This window comes from Bubalus kerabau, chromosome 5 (assembly GCF_029407905.1).
Source record: "Bubalus kerabau isolate K-KA32 ecotype Philippines breed swamp buffalo chromosome 5, PCC_UOA_SB_1v2, whole genome shotgun sequence".
Classification (NCBI taxonomy): domain Eukaryota; kingdom Metazoa; phylum Chordata; class Mammalia; order Artiodactyla; family Bovidae; genus Bubalus; species Bubalus kerabau.
The window spans coordinates 113,414,334-113,440,818 of NC_073628.1; the positions used below are offsets into that span (position 1 = coordinate 113,414,334).

Here is a 26,485-nt window from a genome sequence, read left to right on the forward strand (position 1 = left end):
TAGCCCCAAACATGCTACAGATTTTTATGAAACTGAATCTCAGTTTTTTGTCTTTTTTTTTCTTTTCATAATTCTACTCATTGTTTATGAGTCTTCTTCCTCCTGTGTATCTAGAATAAGTGAAAAGGCCTCTTCTTCACAAAAAGTTCTCCAGATGCTTGAAAACAGTTGTTATTCTCTGCGCTTCTTTGACTTACTAGCATACTGAGACTTCCCTCCAGAAGTTCTTTTCTCTCTCTCTCCCCTTTTTCATATTATGTCTCTCAAACTTGTTTGTTGTCCTTGTTTCTTTTTTCCCTCCTCTCTCTCTTCCATCTTGGACCTTTATGATATCATTCAGGACTAAGACTCATATCCCATCACTCTGTCATCACCTAGGGCCTCTGAGTTCTTTACTGGGCCCTAGTAAACAAGGAAAGAGATAATAAACAAGAAATTGATGTCAACATAAGGGTTTTTTTTTTTTTCTGGCTCCTGGAGAGCTTGCTTGCTTAGTCACCTTTCAAAGTGCTCAAGACTTTTGTCACAGATCAGTATCAATTCACCATTCTGGAGTTTCTCAGACCAAGCACTTTCCCTCTCCACAGATTTTCTTTAACTTCTTGTATTCTGTGCAGTTCTTGAAAATTAGTGATATAGGTCATGGTGCACCTCAGAAAATGTGGTGACTCTATTCAGGACCTGAAGCATCAGTTCTACAAGAAAAGTGGGAAATATGTTGTGGGTTTTTGTCGCTATTTAGCTGCTAAGTCGTGTCCAGTGCTTTGTGACCCCATGGACTACAGCACGCCTGGCTTCGCTGTCCTTCACTATCTCCTGAACTTTGCTCAAACTCATGTCCATTGAGTCAATGATGCCATCCAACCATCTCATCCTCTCTCATCCTCTTCTCCTCCCACCCTCAATATTTTCCAGCATCAGGGTCTTTACCAATGGGTCAGCTCTTTGCATCAGGTGGCCAAAATATTGGAGTTTCAGCATCAGTCTTTCCAATGAATATTAAGGGTTAATTTTCTTGAGGATTGACTGGTTGGATCTCCTTGCAGTCCAAGGGACTCTCAAGAGTCTTCTCCAGCACCACAGTTAGAAAGTATGCATCAATTCTTACGCACTCAGACTTCTTTATGGTTCAACTCTCACATGCATACATCACTACCGGAAAAATCATAGCTCTGGCTAGATGGACCTGTGTTGACAAAGTGATATCTCTATTTTTTAATATGCTGTCTAGGTTTGTCCTAACTTTTCTTCCAAGGGGCAAATGTCTTTTAATTTCATGGCTGTAGTCACCATCCACAGTGATTTTGGAGCCCCTCCTCCCAAATAAAGTCTGTCACTGTTTCCATTTTTTATTCATCTATTTGCCATGAAGTGATGGGACTGGATGTCATGATTGTAGTTTTTTGAATCTTGAGTTTTAAGCCAACTTTTTAATTCTCCTCTTTCATCTTCATCAAGAGCCTCTTTATTTCCTCTCTGCTTGCTGCCATTAGGGTGGTATCATCTGCATATCTAAGGTTATGGATATTTATCCCAGCAATCTTGATTCCAGCTTGTGATTCATCCAGCCTGGCATTTCTCTTTCTGGGTTTATGGTGAGAGAATGAATGTAGGTTTTTCATTCAAGTGAGATGTAGGGGGTGGGGGAAGTCCTGACTTTTTCCCTCAGCTTCTCAAAGAATTGTGCCTCCCACTTGATTTGATTTTGTACACCTAGGCTTATTTGTGTTAAAGTCGTAGCCAGAATGGCCCTCATCCTGTTCTCTACACAATTATTGCATTTCCCATATTATTTGCTGTGCTTCATAGCATGACCAGTCACCTATAACTTCCACCTCTTCCCCATCTTCCATTTGACTTGTGCGGCTTTCATCTAAGCACTGCCTTTCAAAGCCAGGCTCTTCTCTCTTGTCGCAGCTTCATTTACCACTTGGCCTTTTCTCTCTTCTCTAATCCAACCTGCCTAAAGTCTTCTGTTGGGCCCTCTGTGCCAAAAGGATAAAACGCAGTGTGCTTTAGAAAGTCTCTTCTAAATCCATCCATTCACTGTTCCAATAGTTATTCCTTGAATTCTGACCTTTTGCCACTGATCATACCCCACCTGCTTATCCTCTGTATTTCTTCCTGCTTATCCTCTGTTTCAGTCTCAGTGAGCATCTCCAGATTTGCCCAGATGCAGAAGACTTCCTAAGATCCCATGCGTCTTTCCATATCCCATTTCGTCTTCCAGCAAAGCTCTTGTCATTTTCTCTACCAGCTGAGCTCTAACTCACCTTTCAAACCCGTATCCAAATATCACCTCCCTATAGCATCTTCCTTGGCTCCCACAGACAAGTTAGTTATTCCTACTTCTGGTTCCGCAACAACTGTTCTTATTTCTACTTTAGAACTTATTTTGTACATTTAGTTAATTATTTGTTTGACTATCTCTGTTTGCTCTTCACTTGGCTCTGAGCTCCTGAAGACAAAAAACATGTATTTCACCTTTGTAGCTTTAGATTCCCGTACCATGTCTAACACATGTAAGGATATAATAAGAGAACAAAGTCACTCCCTAAGAGTAGGGTGATCTGGGCCTGAATCAGATGAAGCAGAAAGCAAGCAGGTGAGGCTTCAGGCTCTACATTTATACTATGTGGGTTTAAATTGACCTTCTACTACTTCTAGCTGTGTGAACTTGTACAAGTGTTTCGTTTCGTATCTGAGCTTCATATTTCTCATCAATCAAATGGGTAGAATAATAGGACTTTTTTTATAGGCTTATTTGGTGATAACTAAAAAATAAATTTGTTTTATTTAAAGATAAGTGCATATTCTTGTGAGGGATCTCTTGAGAATAAATATGGAAAACAATAGAGTGGAAAATCTTAGGAAGAAAGAGAAAATGAAGAAAGATTCATTGAAAAAGATGTAACAAAGAAGGGGAAGCCCTTCAAACTCTCTACTGCAATCTTCATGCATTAATCAAATTTATCACTTCAAATCTACATATTGTTCTCCCGAACTGTATCCTGAGTTAATTTATCCAATGATTTTATAGTTTCAGTTCAGTTCAGTCTCAGTCATGTCTGACTCCTTGCGACCCCATGAATCCCAGCATGCCAGGCCTCCCTGTCCATCACCAACTCCCGGAGTTCACTCAAACTCATGTGCATCAAGTCAGTGATACCATCCAGCCATCTCTTCCTCTGTCATCCCCTACTCCTCCTGCCCCAATCCCTCCCAGCATCAGGGTCTTTTCCAATGAGTCAGCTCTTCGCATGAGGTGACCAAAGTATTGGAGTTTCAGCTTTAGCATCAGTGCTTCCAATGAACATCCAGGACTGATCTCCTTTAGGATGGACTGGTTGGATCTCCTTGCAGTCCAAGGGACTCTCAAGGGTCTTCTCCAGTACCACAGTTCAGAAGCATCAATTCTTCGGTGCTTAGCTTTCTTCACAGTCCAACTCTCATATCCATACATGACCACTGGAAAAACCATAGCCTTGACTAGATGGACGTTTGTTGGCATAGTAATGTCTCTGCTTTTGAATATGCTATCTAGGTTGGTCATAACTTTCCTTCCAAGGAGTAGATAGTCCCAAATAAATCCTTAACAGTGACAGGTGGTTTCCCTGTGGAACACAACTCATGCACCATGATCCCACAGCATTGAAGTCAAGGCCTCAAGACCAACATCATTTCCATCTGGACTCACAAAGTAAAGATGAAAGACGCACATATGGGAATGTTACTGAACTGGGGCAATATGAGAGCATGGATGCTTGACCACATAGGCAATAAAATTAGATAATTGAAAGGGACCCTTATCCAGATGCTAGTGCTAAAGAACCTGCTTGCCAATGCAGGAGACATAAGAGACACAGGTTCGATCCCGGGGTCAGGAAGATCCCCTAAAGGAGGAAATGGCTACCTACTCCAGTATTTTTGCCTGGAGAATCCCATGGACAGAGAAACCCTGTGCGTGGGCTATAGTCCATAGGACTATATGACTACTATATGACAGACACGACTAAAGCAACTTAACACACACAACATACACACTTATCCAGGTAAGTAATAATATCAAGTGAATATTACTTGCCAGGCTGCAATATGAGATTGCGACCAAGAATATGGTTATAGAAATATCCCGCAGACTCTGTAGCTTAAAACAGTCATTTTTCTCATGCAGCATCTGTAGGTTGGTTGAGTCAACCATGCTCAGGTTGTGTGTGTGCACAAGTTGTGCATCTGCACGATCAGGGTGGAATTAGAGTTGGCTAACTGCTGGCACAAATGGTCCCCAAATCTCAGTGACTTAAATCATGTTTATTTATTTATTTTTGCTCATGTCCAGTGCAATTTGTGATTGGGTTAAGAGGAGACTGCCCCATGAAATCATTCAGAACCAAGACTCTTTCTGTCTATCCAGTCACTGTCATTACTTCTGGCCTCAGAGTTCCGTTGTGGGTCCTACTAAAACAAGGAAAGAGAGAGAACATGAATGATTTCATGGGCAGTCTTGTGGGCTAGGTCTTGGTTGATATTCCACTGGCCAAAACTCAGTCGTGTGCTTATGCTAAAATGCAGAGGAAGCTGGGAAAGCTCTCTGTGAGTTCAGGAGGAAAATTAAATTACTTACAGAACAACTTTCCAGTCTCTTCCACAAAGGAGAGAAATGCAAGAAAAGGGGGAAATGGAGAGCCCTGAGTTTAAGTTCAAAATGTCAACTGCATAAATAGAGTACAGGAATCCTGGCTTAGCTATGGAAAAAATGTCTAAGGTTGGAAAAAATGTGGAGGTGTCTGGTTCACCATGAGATTGTTAGCCCAGAATGTTTGTCTCAAAAAAGAAATGCAATATGCAGGTGCATCAGTGAAGGAAATGTGTATAGGATAAAGATCACAGTCTATCTTCTAAATTTTAAGAAAATTATATTTATCTATTTTTGCAGGCACTGGGCTTTGTTACTGTGTGTGAGCTATCTCTAGTTGCAGTGAGCAGGGGTTACTCTCTAGTTGTGGTGTGCGGGCTTCTCATTGTGGTGGCTTCATGAGCTCAGTAGTTGTGGCACACAGGCTTAGTTGCTACATGGCATGTGGAATCTTCCTGGACCAGGGATCGAACCTGTGTCCTCTGCATTGGCAGACAGATTCTTAACCACTGGACCACTAAGGAAGACCTGTCCTCAATTTTTGTTGGTTATTATCTTTGATGAAGATACTTTAATTATCTGAGTCTCAGCTAGCTCAACTATAAAATAAGACAAGTTTGTGGTGTATATCAGTGTATCAGTTAATTATGGCCATGGATATAATAAGATCCCCCACACTCAGTAGCTCAAAACAATAATCATTTTGCTCCCTCAGCGCCTGTAGGTTGGCTGAGTTATCTATACTACAGGTTGTGCGTCTGCACAAGGGCCATTAGGTCTTTCCTCCAATGATGCTTATTATGGGTCTCAGGCTAAAAGGCAGTATCTTATAGCTACATTTTTTGTTGTTCAGTTGCTAAGTTGTGTCTGACTTTATGGCCCCATGGACTGCAACACACCAGGCTTCCCTCTCCTTCACTATATCCCCAAATTTGCTCAAACTCATGTCCATTGAGTTGGTGATGCCATCCAACCGTCTCATCCTCTGTCATCCCCCTCTCCTTCTGCCTTCAATCTTTCCTAGCATCAGCTTCTTTTCCAGTGAGTCAGCTCTTTGCATTAGGTGGCCAAAGTATTAGAGCTTCAGCATCAGTCTTTCCAATGAATATTCAGGGTTAATTTCCTTTAGGATTGACTGGTTTGATTTCCTTGCTGTCCAAGGGACTCTCAAGAGTCTTCTCCAACACCACGGTTTGAAAGCATCAATTCTTCAGCACTCAGCCTTCTTTATGGTCCAACTCTCATATCCATGCATGATTACTGGAAAAACCATAGCTTTGACTAGACAGCCTAGGGATCTGGAAGCTGTATTGAAGGAACTAAAAATAGTTAATCCAAAGAACAGTGGCCTGTATAAAAAGCAAATGCACCCAAATACCAGAAGGGCTTTCTCATTGCAACAGGAATAAACTTGTCAAATAACAGAAGGAACTGCCAGTCAGGGGGATTTCTCTTGGGGTTAAATAGATGATTGGAAGCCCGTGGATGTTTGCTGGGGAGAAGCCTGGCATGGGCTGTCAGCTTGCTGAGCAAAGACAACCACAACAGGAGGTGAAGAGTAGTGAACAAAGCTATTTTCTCCTCAGTTAAAAAGATGAGCTGTGGGGAGCAGGTTTGGAGGTCAGGGCAGAGCTGGGGTTTCTGTGCCTTGGAAAACACAGGCCTTAGCTCCATTTTCAGTTTCTTGTAGTCTCCTAGATCCACTGGTCCTTCATTTCAACGTGTCTGCTGTATATCCTGTTGATTCCGCAAGCATAACCACTCAGCACCCTCTCCTCACCCCTGAGCCCGGACTATGCAGTGCGAGGTTCACCAGGGATCCCGTCCTCCTCCTTTAAGCTTGAGTCTCCCCTCCCCATTTCTCCCAATCAGCCTTAATTAAACTGTTTGAAAGCTACAGCTTGATTTTAATTAGAGCAAAATTGGGAAGATTAGAATGAAATTGGCCAATCATTGTTTATGGACCGTTGTTTGAGAACACAGCAGGCTGCTAAATTACCTCCATGCCATGCTTCTTGAATTCTTCCAGTGGGTGGACCAGGGGCACTGGAGCATGTAGGGTGGGCTGGACTTCTTTCTGCTTCTGTGCCTCCTAGAGTTGCAGGGGCCAAGACATTATTTAACCAAATGCTTCTGGACTGGAGTTTTTCTGCCTGGAGATTTCTCCCAGCCGCAGTGGTAAACAGGACAAAAGAATTTCCTGGAAAGTGTCAACATGACAAAGATGGACAGTGGTCTTTGAACTTGAACACAGGTCATAGACAAAGGTAGAAAACCACTTGTGCCGTGATGTGGGTTCTCACCAAACTCTACTGCTGATCAATGGAGACTTGGTCCTTTGTCTCAATTTCTATCTCTTCATTTGTTAACCTCTAAAAAGTTCATAAAAAGTCAAGTAGTGATAAATCCATTTCCTCTTTTTTGAAGTCCTTGCATTTCTAAAATTGTTGAGCTTGTGTAAAAATTGTGTACAGTTTTCTTTTTTTACAAAACTAAGGGAAAGCTCTATGCCAATACAAGAGGTTATGGTTTTATTATAATTTCTTTTTATAGCTCAGATTAATCATGTCTTATTCATTATAGCAGTAAAGACTCTAATAGCCAAGTACATTATAGTGAGCTGTTGTTGAGATGGAAATCTCTTGATGATATGATGTATTTAGAAATACTGCCTTCTGTACAGGAGCCAAAGCATGATATATCCCTCAGTCTCTAAAATATCCACCTTAAGAGCATGAAACCACCTTGACTGAGTCACTGAGGCAAATAACAGGCATCATTCACTGTATATGTTGGCTTTGGCTGTTGTTTTTCCTGTGAATTTCCTAAGGCAAAGAATATGAGTCCTATGAAAAAGAAAACATGGTGGTACCTTAGCTTGATGGATTGAGTTCTGTGAAGAGAGCAATAGCCTGAAATACAAAGAATATTGGTGGAAAGATGAAGAAAGAGAAGGCTTCTTTCCTAGAATCCTTAGGAAAATCAACAGTCCAACACTCAGTCTTGACCCATGTCATATTGGCTAGTATCAAGCTAGTCGGAAAAAGGCAACTCTCCAAGAGATAGGTGGTCTCTGAGAACAAAGATAGTTGCATTCATCTAGGACTTTGTGGTATGTAAGAAGTTTTCCCATAGTCATTGGTTGACAGTTTCCATAGACAATGTCAAGTCACAGGAAAAATGACAGGAAATCTATTTTTGTTCTTGGCTTAAGGCCAATCCATCTTTTTCTCTCCAAATTTCTTAATTATTTTATTTAATGACCTGGCCTGTGTCTTCCTTCATTTTTCAAGGAAAATCAGTTATGTATTTTTTCTTACAAGTATGGTTCATATCAAAACAGCCTTTTGGAGGATGATAGTTCAGTCCCTGTTAGCACTGCAGCCCTTTTGAATACTAAAGGTTGGAGGCGGCTACCCCCCAAAGAGAAGTTGTTGGAAATGGATAAGGAGGGATAAGAACTAGAAAAGGGAAACATTGCTGGCCACACCAGCCCACTGTTTCTGCCATTGTGTTCAAAGTGGAGCTGGAGTTGGGCATCCTGGACTTACAGGTGAACTTACAGGTGACCTTAAGGCCTCTCCCAGCCTCTCAGGTAGTACCAGAACCTCTTCTAGAACTGCTGCCTGAATGAGCAGGTGATGATCAATTGGCTCTGCTGGAAACAGCATTGAATCCCTCCCTGGTAAAACCAGGCTGGATTCTAATTTAGGGGGAACAAATGGGCTCTGGGCACTAGGGGGCACAGACACTGGGGCAAGATGGAACAAGCCGGCAGGAGTGCGGAGCTGGACTGGGCTGAGGAGGGCTGGGCTGAGCCACTCTCTCAGGATACAGGAAATGTGATTTTCCAAATGGCAGCCATATTGGTGGTCTTGGAAATGAGCCTAAATGTGCTTCCCATGCAGAGAGGAAAAGACATGTGGAAAACTGGTAATAATAATCGGCTCTTAACATGGGGTCTCAGTACCATCACCCATATTGTAGGTTGCAGTGCTCATTACTACTAAGTTTCAGCCTCATTGAGGTATAGTTTTGTTTTTGTTTTTAAACTATGGATTAAAAAAATTATTGGAGTATAGTTGGCTTATAGTGTTGTGTTGCTGCTGCTGCTGCTAAGTCGCTTCAGTCGTGTCCGACTCTGCGATCCCAGAGACGGCAGCCCACCGGGCTCCCTCGTCCCTGGGATTCTCCAGGCAAGAACACTGGAGTGGGTTGCCATTTCCTTCTCTAATGCATGAAAGTGAAAAGTGAAAGTGAAGTCGTTCAGTCGTGTCTGACTCTTAGCGACCCCATGGACTGCAGCCTGGCAGGCTCCTCTGTCCGTGGGATTTTCCAGGCAAGAGTACTGGAGTGGGGTGCCATTGCCTTCTCCGAGTGTTGTGTTAGTTTCTGCCATATAGCAAAGTAAACCAGTTATGAAAGTGACAGTGAAAGTTGCTCAGTCGCGTCCAACTCTTCATGACCCCATGGATTATACAGTCCATGGAATTCTCCAGGCCAGAATACTGGAGTGAGTAGCCTTTCTCTTCTTCAGGGAATCTTCCCAACCCAGGAATCAAACCCTGCCAGAACTGCAGGTGAATTCTTTACCAGCTGAGCCACAAGGGAAGCTCACATATGCATATATGCATTCTTTTATGGATTATTTTCCAATATAGAATATTGAGTAGAGTTGCCTGTGCTATACAGGAGGTCCTTATTAGTTACCTTTTTAATATATAGTAGTATGTCTATGTGAATCCAAATCTTAATATTTACCGTTCTATTTGTTTCTATAATTAGCAGAATTTAAAAATAGTTTCCCTTGTGGCTCAGCTGGTAAAGAATCCACCTGCAATGTGGGAGACTTGGGTTTGATCCCTGGGTTGGGAAGATCCCCTGGAGAAGGGAAAGGCAACCCACTCCAGTATTCTGGCCTGGAGAATTCCATGGATTAAGTCCATGGGGTCACAAAGAGTCAGACAAGACTGAGCAAATTTCACTCACTTAAAAATAGAGAATTATGTAAATTTTGAAAATTGAAATCTAGAGAAGCAAAACCTACATTTCTGAGACTTTGCTGTTCATTATGCCTGCCTTGTTGGAGAAGGAAATGGCAACCCACTCCAGTATTCTTGCCTAGAGAATCCTGTGTACAGAGAAGCCTGATGGGCTGCTGTCCATAGGGTTGCACAGAGTTGGACACGACTAAAGCGACTTAGCATGCATACATGCATGCAGTGTGTATATGTCAATCCAAATCTGATTTATTCCTAGCCCCACTATCCCCTGGTATAGTGGGGTAGAAATAGTTAAGGCTATGGTCTTCCAGTGGTCACATACAGTGGTGAGAGAGCTGGTCTGTAAACAAGGCAGAGCACCAAAGAACTGATGCCTTTGAACTGTGGTGCAGGAGAAGACTCCTAAGAGTCCCTTGTAGGGCAAGGAGATCAAACCAGTCAATCTTAAGGGAAATTAATCCTGAATATTCATTGGAAGGACTGATGCTGAACCTGAAGCTCCAGTATTTTGGTCACCTGATACGAACAGCCAGTCAGAAAAATTGGAAAAATCCCCAGTGCTGGGAAAGATTGAGGGCAGAGGAGAAGAGGGCATCAGAGGATTAGATGGCGGGATGGTATCACCGATGCAATGGACATGAACTTGGGCAAATTTAGGGAGGGGGTGAGGGACAGGGAGGCCTGGCATGTTGCAGTCTATGGGACCATAAGGAGTCAGACACGACTGGGTGACTGAACAACTGACCCCTGGTAACCATTAGTTTATTTTCTACATCTTTAACTCTATTTCTGATTAAACTATGGATTTTTAAAAAAATACTTTCTCCCTTAAGATTTCATAGGGAGGGAAGCTCATGGGTCATGACTCTTCAAGGGGGCTGGATTGATATTCTCAATTTATAAGAGAGTCTCAGATTCTCAGTTTACAAGCCCCAAAAGTGGTTCTTCAGCACATTGCTGCTGGAAATCTTACCTGGATGGAAGCCGCCAGCTGTGCTCTTTGCCTCTTTCATGACTAAGAGTGTAGGACTCTGCAGGGTGGGGGACTCTTGCTAGCAGTTCTTGTTGACCTTGTGTGTGACAGAGGAACACAGTACTTTGGGGGAGGGGGAGGTTGGTGACACGCGTGTCAGTAGCTGTGACGTGGGGGCACCCCTTTTCATTTACAGTTTTCAAACTGGGAACACCTTGTAGCCATTTAGTCTTCTAATCGGAGGCCCTTTTTCTTCAGATCCAGAGCTGGCCTGCTCCCCAAGCCCTGCGGAAGCTCCCATCGCCTGAGGCTTGGCACTCAGCTGCTGGTTTAGCTCTCCTGTCACGGGCCCCTTTGGATCCCAGAAAAATCCCTCAACTCATGTATAACCAGAAGCATCATGTATTGGCAATCTGGACCAGTAGTGTTAAGCAATCTGAGACAAAGATAACTACAATCACTTCTGCTAGGTCACTTCAGTTGTGTCTGCAATCCTATGGACTGTAGCCCGCCAGGCTCCTCTGTCCAAGGGGTTCTCCAGGCAAGAATACTGGAGTGGTTGCCATGCCCTCCTCCAGGGGATCTTCCCAACCGAGGGGTGAAACCCGAGTCTCTTATGTCTCCTGCATTGGCAGGCGGTTTCTTTACCACTTTTGGAGAATGAAATGGCAACCCACTCCAGTACTCTTGCCTGAAAATTTCCACAGACAGAGGAGCCTGGTGGGCTACAGTCCATGGGGTCACAAAGAGTCAGACACGACTGAACGACTTGACACTCTCTTTACCACTAATGCCACCTCAGAAGCCCAGTCTGGATCATATCTTCCCTAAACTTTGTTTTGGTTATTAATGATTGTATGGGTATGCTAAATCCTTTGACAGAAATATGTGTGATTCACTCTAGGCTAATTTAAAATGCAATAGCAAATGGCCTAAACTTCTGTTAATTCCAGCACCTTTTTGAAGTGCTGGATGAACACCTTTGCAGGCAGAGTCCACACTGGAGAGCTCTGGTGACCCTTGATTTCGCCCTTTGCTGCTTTAAAGGTCCTTTCCAAATGGGCTTCCCTAGTGCTTAAAATGTCTGCTTTCTCATACTGTTGACTGTGAAACAGACACAGTAGGAGAAGATTTTAGGAGAAATGGCTAAATTGAAATGGAAATTTACTTGATGTCTTAATTGAAACAAAGATGATGGCTTAATTGAAGTAGTATGTGTTAATGTAATTGATATATAGAAAACATCCTTTTCCTAGGGAAAAAAAGAGCCTTGATTATTTTATTATGAAAAAAAAAACCCCACTACTAAATGAAAAATTGGAAATGAACATTTACTCTTTGAATAGCTCAGGCTGCCTTCCAGTATTGCCTTCTGAGGTTTTCAGATGCTGGAAAGAACCAGGTTAATAAGTTCTGTAAGCACAATTTCTACCACTTTGGCTCAAACTCCATTCACAGATGTTTTCTCCATTATTTTGATTCAGTGAAGGGCCCCAAAGGGCAGGCAGGAAATTTAGTGAAGTAGAAGGGAAAACCGCTGGGTGCCCTCGCAGCCCGAACCTTCCTGCCACCAGCAGAAGCCTGATGCTTATTTCTGATTCGGCGCCCTACCAGTTTATGGAAGAGGTTTTTGTTTGTTTGGGGAGAGTATTTTTCTCCAGTGACATGCTCCTACCACTTACAATGCTGCTGCTGCTGCTGCTGCTAAGTCGCTTCAGTCGTGTCCAACTCTGTGCGACCCCATAGATGGCAGCCCACCAGGCTCCCCCGTCCCTGGGATTCTCCAGGCAAGAACACTGGAGTGGGTTGCCATTTCCTTCTCCAATGCATGAAAGTGAAAAGTGAAAGGGAAGTCACTCAGTTGTGTCCAGCTCTTAGCGACCTCATGGACACGCACAGGCATACCTGCCTGCACACGTGTGCTTCCACTCACAAAATCACAACTGCCCCTTTGAGTTTCGCAGGGGAGGTGGTATAACATCTTGGTGAATACTGTGGATCTTGGGGCCAGGCAGCCTGTGTTTAATTCCTGACTTTGGGTATTACCTACTGGGCAAATTATCTGTGCCTCAATTTCCTTGCCTGTAAAATGAGGATAATTATATTTTATCACTTATAGGGGTCTTTTGAATATTATATTGAATATTTTCAATATTATATTGAATATTTTGACTATTATGTTGGTTAATACTTGCAAGATACTTGGAATGCCTGGCACATGCTAAGAATTCATTAAATGTTAACCATTATTTTTTTTATTATTGGCTCATAAAAAGCTTCCTAAGACAGTATCATTCATTTTCTAAGTCGTTTGTTATTCTGTGTTATGATTTCCAGAGCAGTCATAGGCGCTAGATTCAGGGCTTTGTCTCTGATTCCTTGCATGGTACCCGGTGCATGGACTTGATTTTTTTTTTTCCTAGGTCTCAATTTTTCCTCCCACAAATAGGTGTATTGAAACTACCTTTGTCCAAAGAGGGTTTTGCTTTGGCGTATGCCTCACACTATGCTTTGGATATATTGTACATTCTGTTTAGTGTAGGTAATAAAAGGAAGTAAATGTTCTGGGCAATGAAAATATCTTTGTCAAAAGACAGTAAACACTTAAAAAGAATTAGCATAAAGTAAAATACACTTAGTTGAAAGTACACAAAGGAAAACAGTGTTATAGAAACAGCAGTATGGTATTGACCTGGGTTTTGATCTCAGCTCTGCCACTTACTGTGTGACTTTTTGCAGGTTATTAACTTCTCTGGGTCTCATTGTTATGATTGTCATCATAATCATAGTTGCTGTTAATAGCTCTGAGAGAGGGTTAGGACACTAGATTTTGTTCTGGTTCTAACGCCAAATGGTTATATTGCTCCCGGGAAACTAATTCTGTTTCTTGGTTTTCTTGTGATGTAAGAGGAATGGAAGAGAGGGTCTCAGCTTCTGTGCAGGCTGGCATGTGTGCTGCCACAAGTGCGTCATGGACAGGTGTGTCCATGTATTGATGCCCTCAGCCCTTGGGGTAGTTGGGCAGGGTCTGGGGCGGCAGGACTACCTGTGCTTGTCTCCTCAGAGACAAGAGACAAGACAGAGACAAGGCTCCTGAGAAGCCTCATTCATTGATCCCAGTTCAAAACATACAGAGAATTGTGAGTGTACACAACGACAGGAAAACGATTGGCAAATCGTACTCAAATGCGTCTTCTAACAGCCCCAGTTTCCCTCTTGGTAGTCCTGTGACATCAGGAAACTGACTAAGTTTTCTGAACTTCAGTATATTCAACTTACATAAGATACAGTCAGATCTTTGGTTTGGTTTGGATAAAATATGTGATACAATAAAATACGTCGAGTCTCATGTTGGACAACAGAAGATTGAGACTAAGAAAAATACAAAACTTCAGGATCATTGCCTCTTTGGGGATCTTTAACTCTGTGAGTGTGGCAAAAATTGTTGTTAGACACAGTATAGAGGATTGGAGCTCGAGATCATTAACACTGAGTGTAAAGCACAGCCGAGTCTGAATGGGCACTCTGTACTCACTGGACTTGTGTGTGTGGACTGTGGACAGTCATCAGAAGTTGTCCATGTCCACTGACAACAAGGGAAGAGGACCCAGACTCAGTTTACCAAAGCATAAGAAAATATCAGTGCCTTGATTTATATATAAGAAGTCACAGAAGTATGCCCTTAAGTTACATTTTTATAAGTCAAATTTAATTTTCCCTTTGATATGCATACACATTTAGAATGCTTTACTTTTATTTCACGTCAATCATTAAGTGCTTTTTGCTTCTATGTATTCTCATCCTGTAAGTTCTTTTATCAAGATGTCAATAATTTGCAAACAACTAGAGGATTAGGAGAGCTGTGACATAAATGATTGTTTATTTTAAATAAACAAAATAAATGAGAGAATCATTCAACATCTATTGAATATCTACTGTTGTTCTGTTCTGGAACATCTAGCATTATTTTATTGCTGCTGGATAAGATAGAATCATTCCTGCCCTCACAGAGTTTATGTTCTAGAGGGAGAGAAAGAGAATTGAAAATATGTATTATTTCAGCTAGTGATAAGTGCTAAAAAGATTTATAAAGCATAGAGACAGAGAGTGAATGATGGGGATGCCCTTTTGAATGGGGTAGTCAGGGCAAGTTTCTTGAAGGAGATACTAGTCAGCAGTCCTGAATAAAGTGCACTGAGTAAGCAATGTGACCACAGGTTTTTATTTACTAGATTTAATTAAAGTGGGAGCCACCTCTTTTTTAAGATGGTTTTACCTTTCAGTGAGGGTACTTCACCACTGTAAGAAACTGTGGAAAATAGAAGAGTCCTTGTGTTTTTCACCCTCTAACAATGTAATAGAATAGAAATTGATAGGATAGAAATTCTTTGTTATTTAATAACATCTAAATGTGGTCTTTAACAAATCAGGGACAATTGTTTGGTGCCAGAAACAAACAACATCACCAAGATTCATGTCAAGGAGCTTATTGCCTAGGTTTTCTTCTAAGAGTTTTATAGTATCAAGTTTTAAGTTCAATTCTGTAATCCATTTTGAATTGATTTTATGTATGATGTAATTTAGGGGTCCAGTTTAATTTGTTAGCATATAGTTATCCAATTTTCCAATTATCATTCCCATTATCTCAAAGAAGACTATCTTTTCTCTGTTGAATATTTTTGGCCCCTTACATGTGTGGGTTTATTTCTAGGCTCTCTGTTTTGTTCCTTCAATCAATGTGTCTATTTTTTAATGTCAATATCATACTGTTTTGATTACTATAGCTTTGTAATATAATTTGAAACAAGAAGTGTGATACTTCCAGTTTTGTCCTCTTTCTCAGGGTTGCTGTGGCTGGTCATAGTATTTGGGGGTTCCATACTAATTTTAGGATTGTTTTTTCTACTTTGGTAGAAAGTAGTAAAAAATGCCATTGGAATTTTCATAGGGATTGCAATTGCTTTGGGTCGTATGGGCATTTTAACAATACTGATTTTTCCAATGCATGAACGTGGAATGTTTTCCTATTTATTTGTGTCTTCTTAATTTCTTTCATCAGTGACTTACAGTTTGCAGTGTTTGAATATTTTACCTCCTTCATTTAATTTATTCCTAGGTATTTTATTCTTTTTAATGCAAATGTAAATGGGGATTGTTTCCTTAGTTTCTCTGATGTTTCACCATTAGTTTATAGAAATCCAACTGTATTTTATATTTTTGTATCCTTCATCTTTATTGAATTTATTAGTTCTAACAGTTTTGGGTGACGTTTTTAGGGTTTTCTATGTATAATATTATGCCATCTACCAGTAGAGACAATTTTACTTATTTCTTTCTGATTTGAGTGACTTATTTCTTGCCTGTTATTTCTTGATAGTGCTTACCGTACTATCTTGGATAAAAGAGATGAGAATGGACAATGTTGTGTTATTTCTGATGCTAGAGAAAAAGATTTCAGCTTTTCACCATTGAATATGATATTATCTGTGGGCTTGTCATTGATGGCCGTTTTAATGTTGAGGCTTTCCTGGTGGCTCAGATGGTAAAGAATCCACCTGCAAAGCAGGAGACCTGGATTTTATCCCTGGGCTGGGAAGATCCCCTAGAGGAGGAAATGGCAAGCCACTCCAGTATTATTGTCTGGAGAATCCTGTGCACAGAGGAGTTTGGTGGGCTACTACAGTCTGTGGAGTCATGAAGAGTCAGACACGACTGAGTAAGCCTGCAGGCTTGCACTTGTTCCCTCTGTACCCACTTTGTTGAGAATTTTTATCACAAATGAATGTTGAATTTTGTCATATGCTTTTTCTACATCTATTGAGATAATCATATGATTTTTATCCTTTGTTTAGTTAATATGGTATATCACATTGATCCTTGCATCTTTGGAATAAATCCCATTTGATTAAGGTGTTTTATCCTTTTTTTGTTTGTTTGTTTTTTGTTTTATCCTTTTAATGTACTATTGAATTCTGTTTGCTAACATTTTGTTGAGAATTTTTTGCATCTATGTTTATTGGGGATATTGGCCTGCTATTTTCTTTTCTTATAATGTCCTTGTCTGGTTTTGGTATCAGGATAAAGGTGGCCTAATAAAATGAGTATGAAAGTTTCCCTCCTCTTCTATTTGTTTGAAAGAGTATGAGAAGGATCAGGTTAATTCTTCTCTAAATGTTTGGTAGAGTTTGCCATTGAAGCCATCTGGTCCTGTACTTTTGTGCATTGGGAATTTTGTTTTTGGTTTTACTAGTAATTTGACTGTTATGGTTTTCTATTTCTTAATGATTCTGTATTGGTAGATTTATCTATCCCTTCTAGGTTGCCTAATTTCTGTAGTAGTCTTTTATCCTTTGTGTGGTATCATTTTTAATGTCTCTTCTTTCATTTCTAATTTGAGTCTTTTTTTGGTTCTGCCTTCGTTTAGTCTAGTTAACAATTTGTCTATTTAACCTTTCAAAAAATAGTCTTAGTTTCATTGGTCTTTTCTGTTGTCTTCTTAGTCACTATGTCATTCATTTCCACTCTGATCTTGTTATTTTCTTTCTTCTACTAACCTTGCGCTTAGTTTGTTCTTTTTTTCTGGTGCCTTGTGGTATAAAGTTAGATTGTTTATTTGAGGTCTTTATTTTTTCTTAATGTAGGTATTTATTGCTATAAATTTTCCTCTTAGAACTGCTCTTACTACTTCCCACAGGTTTTTGTATTTGTGTTTCCATTTTCATTTGTCTCAAGATTTTATTTTTTTGATGTATTCTTTGATTCACTGGTTGTTTGGGAGCCTGCTGTTTAATCTCCATGCATTGGTGAATTTGAATTTTCCATTTTTCTTTTGGTAATTGATTTCTAAGTTCATACCATTATGGTCAGAGAAGATGTGTGATATGATTTTAGTCTTCTTCAATTTATGAAGGTTTGTTTAGTGGCTTAATATATGCGCTATCCTGGAAAATGATCCATGTGTGTTTGAGAAATATATTCTGCTGATGAATGGGATATTCTATAAATAAATATCTGTTATGTCCACTTAGTCTAACATGTAGTTTAAGTCCAGTGTTTACTTGCTGATTTCTGTCTGGATGATCTTCCCATTTTTGAAAGTGGGGTACTGAAGTTGCCTTCTATTATTGCATTGCTGTCTATTTTTCCTTTCAGATCTATTATTATTTGCTTTCCATATTTAGATGCTCTTATGTTGGGTGCATAAATATTTATAAATGTTATATTTTCTTGATGAATTGACCACTTTATCATTATGTAATGACTTTCTTTGTCTCTTATTATAGTCTTTGACTTTACACCTATTTTGTTTTAAATAAGCTACCCCAGCTTTCTTTTAGTTTCCATTTGCATGGGATATCTTTGTCCATCCCTTCACTTTCAGTATAGTCCCTGTGTGTGTGTAGTCGTGTCTGACTCTGTGACCCCATGAACTGTAGCCTGCCAGGCTCCTCCGTCCATGGGATTCTCCAGGCAAGAATACTGGAGTAGGTTGCCATTTCCTCCTTCAGTGGATCTTCCCCACTCAGGGATCGAGCCCAGATCTCCTGCATTGCAGGAAGATTCTTTACTGTCTGAGCCACCAGGGAAGCCCCGCTTTCAATATGTGTCCTTAAAGCTGAAGTGAGTCTTGTATGCAGAACATGGTTGGGTCTTGTTTTGTTTTTGTTTTTTTTAGTAAGCTCCTCTATGTGTTTGATTGGCTGTCCAGCCAGTTAGAAGTGAAACCAAGCAACTGTTCATTATGCTGCAGTGGGATTTGAGATAGAAAATACTTTTCACAAATACCCTACTTTAATTAAAGTTTAGCATTTCCCACACAAAGGAAATAAATAATAATGTATTATTATGAACTTGTCTGCTTAGATAAATAAAACCACACAATGGGAATTTTAAAAGGTTTTGTGGGAACCCATGAATTATTAGTCATCTCTTTTCCTTTATTTCTCTGGTAATGTTTGGAACATGCCCCCTCTCTTAGTTTCTGGAATTAGATAGGAGGATTCTATAGTCTCCAATGGACATGCTCTTTATTTATTTATTCTGAATTTTTTTTTTCTGTGGCCTTATCATTTTTACTTCATAGATTTGGAGGGAAGGTTAGACCAAGGTTTGGCACTATTATAAAGAGCAGAGTTGAGTGAGAATGTTAAGACTTTATTTACATGTTGTGGTTTTCTAAGGCAGTGGAGCTGATCCTTTCTACTATAATTTGGGAGGCAATGGAAAAGAACTCCCTCTTTTTTTTTTTCTTTTTTCATTTTACTAGTGGATATATTCATTTAAATGTCATCCTTTAAAATACAAATATTTCAGTGAGGAGAAAAGCATGAATATTAACGTTCCAGATGGGACTAGAAAGGAACTTTGCCATCATTTAGTATAAAGGTTCTTAAAATGCATATCCCCTTAGTTCCTTTCAAGATGTCCATGTTGACATTGCAGTAAATGTGCAAAAGTAATGGTGAATGAAACTGCTGGCATCTTAAATTGAATAAGGGCAGTCTCACTCAATGACGCTGGTAGTCATATAGTCACCATTACATACTTGAACCAAAATGCACACACATATACATGCATGTTAGCTTCACGAATGCCCCTGAAGCAGTAAAATCTATTTTTATTGAATCTTGACCATGAGCTCATGTCTTTTTAATATTTTGTATGATAAAGTGAAAAGTACACATAAAGGCATGTTTGAGGTTACTGAAGAATGGTGGTCTCAGAGAAAAATACTTTTCTGATTGAGTTGAAATAGCCATATTTTTCATGGAACGACTTAAATTTTCTTGAACAACCAAGAGACAAACTATGGTTATTCAGATTGTAGTGTTTGGCAGACAGTTTCTCAAAAATAAATAAATAAAAGAATGAAGCAAGCCTGCTTCTTTAAGGGAAACAACGGACAGTATTTATTACCAGTGATAAAATGTAAGCTTTCAAATGAAAATTAGAATTTTGGAAAACTTGTATTTATCATCATAAGCTTGACAGCTTTCCAATATTTAAAGACTTTTTTGATGAGATTTGTGGTGATATTAACAAATATGATGTTTTGATATTATATAATAAAAAATGTCAAAATATGGAAGATCTGAATAACTCAATGGTCCTATATTTTGCAGATGGATGACCAGTATATGATGTTTCAAAATCACAGAGTAAAAAGATGCATTCGAAGCGCAATATAGAACACTGGATTTTAATGTAACTGAGTATGAAAAATTTATTGGTATGGTTTCAGAGTCCACACAGTAATTAACCTTTAAGAAAGTATGCTTGTTGAGTGTAGTGTGGTCCCAAAGAAGAATATTCACAATTATCACAACAGATTGAACACAGAATACAAGAATGCAGCTCTCTTCTGCTAAGCCAGAAACTCAAGAGATTTGCCAAAAGGCAAAGAAAATGCCATTCTTCTTACTAAATCTGTTTTGCTTCAGAACATACAGTGATTGTCATACAAATATGTTATTTATGTTGCTTGTAATGGCTTTATTTCTGTTATAATGAAAAAGTGGATTTAAATTTCTCAGTTTAAATTTCTAAAGTTGTAATTATCATTAGATATAAGCCACATGAATACAGGGGGCTCTTCATTTTTAAAAGTGTGGTAGTATCTTGAGACCGAAAAGTTTAAGAACTGTTGTTCTAAACCAATCTTCTGACTTCAAAAATGGGTAACAGAGGTCGTGAGATGACTCATCCACTGAGTTGCAATTGTGACTAGGTCTTATTTCTGCTTCTCTGGTGGCTCAGATGGTAAAGAATCTGCCTGCAGTGCAGGAGACCTGGGCTCGATCCCTGGGTTGGGCAGATCCCCTGGAGAAGGGAATGGCAACCCATTCCAGTATATTTGCCTGGAGAACCCCATGGACAGAGGAGCCTGGTGGGCTACAGTCCATGGGATTGCAAAGAGTCGGACATGACTAAGTGACTACACTTTCTTTCATTTTCCTATTTCTGAAAACCACTTCCAATATTTTCATTGTTTGTTTTTCCCCTACTACACACTACTACCATGACTGCCTTTGGGAGAAGGGAAGCCACTCTCCAATGAGAAGGCCGGGTGGGAGCATATTCTAGGAGGTCAACTGGGGTAGGGATTTCTTACCACCTGGGAACGAGAGGCCAGAGGGCCTCTTTTAGGCACTGGTGCCTCCATCTGCAGAGATGTGTGCTGAGAGGAGATGAGGCTGTGCGAGTGAAGAAAGAACCGCACCTGCTCCCAACTTTATTCCTCTTGTCCCAGAGTACAATGAACTTTCCCTTGTCTTTCCCTCCAGGGAGTTTGCACGTTGGAAAGTGAACAACCTGGCTCTGGAAAGGAAGGACTTCTTTAGTTTGCCACTGCCTCTTGCCCCAGAGTTTATCCGGAACATACGCCTCCTGGGAAGGAGACCCAACCTGCAACAGGTCACCGAAAACCTGATCAAAAAGTATGGCACTCATTTCCTACTTTCTGCCACCCTCGGAGGTAAGCAGTACCTTGATCCTACCATTCTACGCTCGCTGGTTACCAGACCATTGAAAATAGCTTTCTAACACCTATTGACTACAGCTTCGATACTTTTCCCGGATCTTTTATTCTTCCTGTCATTTTTTTTTTTTTACTGGGAAATGTTCTCCTTCTGGTGCATTTGTCAACAGTGTAATCTCTTGGCATCCAATTTCATTGCCAGAACATTGCTCTTTGCTTATAAGCATCCTCCTGGGGAGGGGGTTGTAGCGTAAGGAGGTTGGGGGACAGACGTTTACTAAGCACTTGCCAGCAGGGGGCGCTCCCACTTTTCTTTTGACTGAGCCATCTAACCCTGACGTTTCTCCATATCCTAGTATTGGCTGTGGCTACAGTAGTCAGTATGTCCGCTCAGTCATGTCCAGTGCTTTGTGACTCCATGGACTGTAGCCTGCCAAGCTCCTCTGACCATGGAATTCTCCAGGCAAGAAAACTGGAATGAGTAGCCATTTCCTCCTCCAGGGGATCTTCCCAACCCAGGAATTGAACCTGCGTCTCCTGCATGGCAGCCTACGTGGCACTAGTGGTAAAGAACCAGCCTGCCAATGCAGGAGACATAAGAAACCTGGGTTCAATCCCTGGGTGGGGAAGATCCCCTGGAGGAGGAAATGGCAACCCACTCCATTATTCTTGTCCAGGGACAGAGGAGCCTGGCTGGCTACTGTCCACAGGGTCACACAGAGTTGGACGCGACTGAAGCGACTTAGCACCCACGCACTCCTGCATTGCAGGCGGACTCTTTACCGCCTGAGCCACCAGGGAAGCCCAGACACAGGCAAAAAAGTAAATGTTCGTTAAGTTCCTGATCTCTCTGCTTCCACTCTGTAGAGACTGGTAACCAGCCAAACAGATTCCAATGATTCTGGGCTGGATGGAGGCAAAGGTGGGGTGGTACAACCTCTGGCTAGGACCCAGAGCAGAATTGAGAGCTGGAAAGAGGCAGAGTTCTCTCTGTCCTGGAAAGAAGAAAGCAGGCTTTATTATAACATTTAGCTCACTGTCTTATGGACTACAAAGGAACACGCCAAGGGTTCAGGCCAGCTGCTGACATGTCGTAGGTGTTGAGCGTTTGAGAGGGAAAAAGGAGGTTGAGCTTCAAGGCTTTTGCCCTTTCTTAGGAAGCAGAAATATCCACGGTGATTCTTTATAAACAACTTGAGAGAGAGAATTTTATCTTCCCCATAGAGGTAGATTGCCTGAGACAGAGATCAATAGAGAATGTTAAATGGATAAACTGGAGGGGCGGGGGATGAGTTTTGGGAGATTACAGAAGTGAGGAGGAGGAGGCTGGCCTCTCAGGCAGTGGTGCCCTTCTGCTGTGGTGCAGTCTGATGAGAGTGTTCCGAGCATGGAAGGGATGGGAAAAGGCTGTCAGCCGGGGCCACAGGCTCCCTCTTAGCTCAGTCTGAGGGTTTCACGTTCTTACGGGTAGAGGCTCGGGGAGCTGGAGGCCTCACCAGGACGCCCATGTTGTTTGCTGTAGGAGAAGAGTCGCTGACCATCTTTGTGGACAAGCGGAAACTGAGCCGGAAGTCGGAGACGGCAGGAAGTGCCTCAGTGATCGGGGGCAGTGGGAACAGCTCCGCTGTGTCCCTGGAGACCCTGCACCAGCTGGCAGCCTCCTACTTCATCGACAGAGAGAGCACCCTGCGGCGGCTGCACCACATCCAGATAGCCACGGGGGCCATCAAGGTAAGGGCCTGAGAGGTCCTGGGGGAGGCAGGCAGAGACACCAGGCGGAGGCCTGGGTCTTCGCCAGCTCCACGTCAGCCAGGCCTGACTGAGGGTAGTGGGAAAGCAGCTTTCTGATGTGCGCACAGCCCTAAGCCAGCCCTAAAGCCTGGGCAGGCGCTTCCTTCTGCAGCAAACAGCCACATGGCATCTTCCCTAAGGCAGGCTCCAGCTGAGGGAACCTCAACGAAAGGCAACCAGGGCCACTGCTTTCCAGAGGTCAGGTTGTAGTGGGGGAATGAACATAATAAACGTGTAAAAATCAGCAAAGTCACTCCAGGTTATGATGTAAGGGGAAAACGGGGTCATAGGTGCAGACTTCTGAGGCAAGAGGGGCAGGAGGAGGGCACTTGGGGATTAGACTGGGGTCTGAATCCTTAGAAGCCAGCTTTGTGTAGATCTGAGGGAAGGGTGTTCAGGCGAGGGGAATGGTAAGTGCTAAGGCGCTGAGGCAGGAACCAGTGTGGTGCCATGGTGAAACCCAGGACTGCTGTGACTCCAGAGAGGTGAGCAAGAAAGATGCTGGTGCAAGATGACATTCAGAGGTAGGCTGGAGCCGGCTCACATGGCTGGGATAAGACTTTTAATATAAGTCAAAGCACAATGGAAAACAAGCAGAGGAGTGATGTGATTTCATATATGTTTGAAAAGCTGAATACTTCCTATGATTTAAATAACTGTAACGTCCTTCCCATGTTCTCTAGAAGATTTCTAGGACAGTTCATATTGTATAAGGGAAGAGAAGAGTAGTGATGATACTTGGGATCACTGGAGATTCTACTTCTAAATATAGAGTGAGGCTGTTCAGAATCAATCTTATACTCTGCTTTTATCCCACCCAAGATTCACAAGGAAGTTTTGTTCATTCATTCATTTATTCAATAAGTATTTAAAATTTTTTAAATTTTATATTATAGTTGATTCACAATGTTGTGTTAGTTTCAGGTGTACAGAAAAGTTATTTAGTTACACATATTCATATATCTATTCTTTTTCAGATCCTTTTCCCATATAAGTTAATACAGAGTATTGAGTAGAGCTCCTTGTGCTATACAGTTGGTCCTCTTTGGCTATCTGTTTTACATACAGCAATGTGCATATGCCAGTTCAACCTTATTGAACACCTATTATGTGTCAGGCAGTCTTCTGGGTACACTGAGAATCCAAAAGTGAGTTACAACATATAAGGTCCCTCCCCTCATGAAGCTGAAATTCTAGTGGTGGAGACATAATTAAACACATAGATAATGTTGGGTGGGATTATTGGTAGAAAGACACAAAGTCGGGGACAAGTATAGAGGGTGATGGGAACATGGTACTTTAGGGAAGACCAGATCAGAGATATCAGTGAAGCGAGGGCGTGAGTCACAAGGGTATCTTGAGTGACTACATTCAAGACAGAGCAGGGAGGGGGTGCAACTGCCCTGAAGTGGGAGTGTGCTTGGTATGATCCAGGAGCACCGGTAGTGTGGCTGGAGTGGAGTCAGAGGAGTGAAGAGGCAGATGAGGCGACAGTGGTTGCAGGGGCCAGACCATGAGGGCATTGCTGATGAGAGAAGGGGGTTCCTGGAGCCCAGTGGACCCATTACTGCACTGGCCAAGATGAACAACAGTGACTTGGATGAAGTTGGTGCAATAGTGCTGATGTGAAGTTCCCAGGTTCAGGTTATACTTGATGGTAGAGCCTATCCAGGTAAGAAACTGGAAGAAAGGAGTCAAGATTAACCACACGATTTTTGGCCTGAGTAACATGATGAACAGTGATTTCATTAACTGAGATAACACTGGGGCGAGGTGCCAATCTGAAAGAAATGAGAAATCAAGAGTTCAGTTTTAGACACACTGGATTTGACATTCCTATTAGATATCTAACAGGCGATCAGCTATACACACCAGGATTTCAAGAGAGAGGTCGATATTGGAGATGTAAGTTTGGCATGCAAATATATCCACATGTGTAGTTGGTATTTAAAACTATAGGAAAGGATGAAGTGAGATCACTTGAGGACTGAATGCTGCTGATAAACTGGACCTAGGGCTTTGGATTATGAAGTACATCAGTTTTCAGCAATGGGCCAAATGAGGAGGATTCACCAAAGGAAGCTGAGACAGAGCATAAAGGTAAGAGGAGAACCAAAGTTGGATTACAAAGCCATGTGAAGAAAGGGCTTTACAAAAGAAGGAGCAGGCAACTTGAGCAGTCAGATTGCAAATATGACCTTCAACTTGGCAATGTGGAGGTAACTAGTAACCTAGATAAGAGTAGGTTCAGTGGCATGAAATGTATAAAAGGCTGAGTGGAGAAGGTTCAATAGAGAGAGTGGAGGGAGCATTAGAATCATGCAGACAATCCTTGAAAAGTTTTGCTATAAAGGCAAATAGAAAAATAGGTGATAGCTGGAGAGTGATGTGGGATCAAGGGAGCTTGTGTTTTTGTTTTAAAAATGGGAGATATTCCAAGATATTGGTATGTTAATTACAATGACTCAGTAGAGAGGGGGGGAATCATGGTGCGGGAGAGACAGGAGATGACTGCAGAAGCAATTGAGGGGGTGAGAGAGGTGGTTACTCCAGGCAGCAGTGGCGCGGCAGGCCTCACGTAGGAGCACAGACACTGCATCCCTTGTAGCACAAGGCGTACAGAGCACACAGCACACACACAGTGAGAGGACAGCTGTGATGGTGGGGGATACGGGTATTCTCTTCTGATTTAGCCCATTTCCTTGATGAAACAAGTAAAGTCCGTTGCTACATGGAAGAAGGAATTGCTGAGAAAAGAATGTATGAAATGGTTTTTCAGAGAGTTAAGATTATCAATTGACTAGATAAATGGAGTGAATTGTCGAGGGGCACAGAAGGCCCATTTGAGGCCCATGGTCATAATTGTTACATGAGGGCAATCAGCAGAGTTGTGAGTTTTATCAGCTATATTCAGCCCTTCATGTTCAGACAAGCATGAGATAGATGGAGAGTTGAATTAAACCAAGATATATGTGTGTGTGTGTGTGTATGTGTACAAGATGAAAGAAAAAATAGGCAAGAGAGTTGAAAGTATATAGAAAGAGTGATTATAGTGACGGATCAAGGGATTTGAAACCATTAGGGGATGATAGAAAGTGAAAAGTTGACTAGGTCAAGATTGGAAGTTTAAATAGGTTTGATGACTTGTTACAGGGAAGAGACTAGAGGAGGTACAAGTGTTTAATATAGCAGTTACAGAGGGTCAGGTTCTGGGGCATGACCGTAGGCATGGGAGGCCAAGATGGGGTTCACTGGAGGACAAGATGAGGAGGTGGGGAGGGCAGGGTATTAAAGGATCACCTACATGGATGCTGAAGTCATCAGCAATGATTCAGATCTGTTTGTGGTAAGAAAGATGGTGATAAGCAAGCTAAACTCTGAAAATCCTTAGTGAGGGAGAGGGAGTAACAAGAAAAATAGACCGTGACATGGAGGGGTAGTGAATGATAGTCCTGAGGATTCTGACCTCAGAGGGGCCAGAGGTTAGAGAGGAAGGAGGACCGTTGGTCCTAGAGAAGACTGGGGGAGACATGTCCTCAGAAGCTGCCAAGCTGTGCTTAGGACAAAAAGGTGAGGCGGACTCTTGACAAAAGACTGAGGTTATA

At 41.6% G+C, this 26,485-nt stretch overlaps 1 protein-coding gene across 2 annotated transcripts in view; it reads left to right on the top strand.

The window, feature by feature from the left end:
• Positions 1 to 26,485, top strand: part of BRINP2 (BMP/retinoic acid inducible neural specific 2) — a 153,460-nt gene that overhangs the window by 103,197 nt on the left and 23,778 nt on the right. For both annotated transcript variants that reach the window (XM_055582749.1, XM_055582748.1), the window contains 2 exons: positions 20,896 to 21,086; positions 22,612 to 22,820. In XM_055582749.1, the coding sequence (XP_055438724.1) occupies positions 20,896 to 21,086; positions 22,612 to 22,820 (400 nt within the window). The remainder of the gene's footprint in view (positions 1 to 20,895; positions 21,087 to 22,611; positions 22,821 to 26,485) is intronic.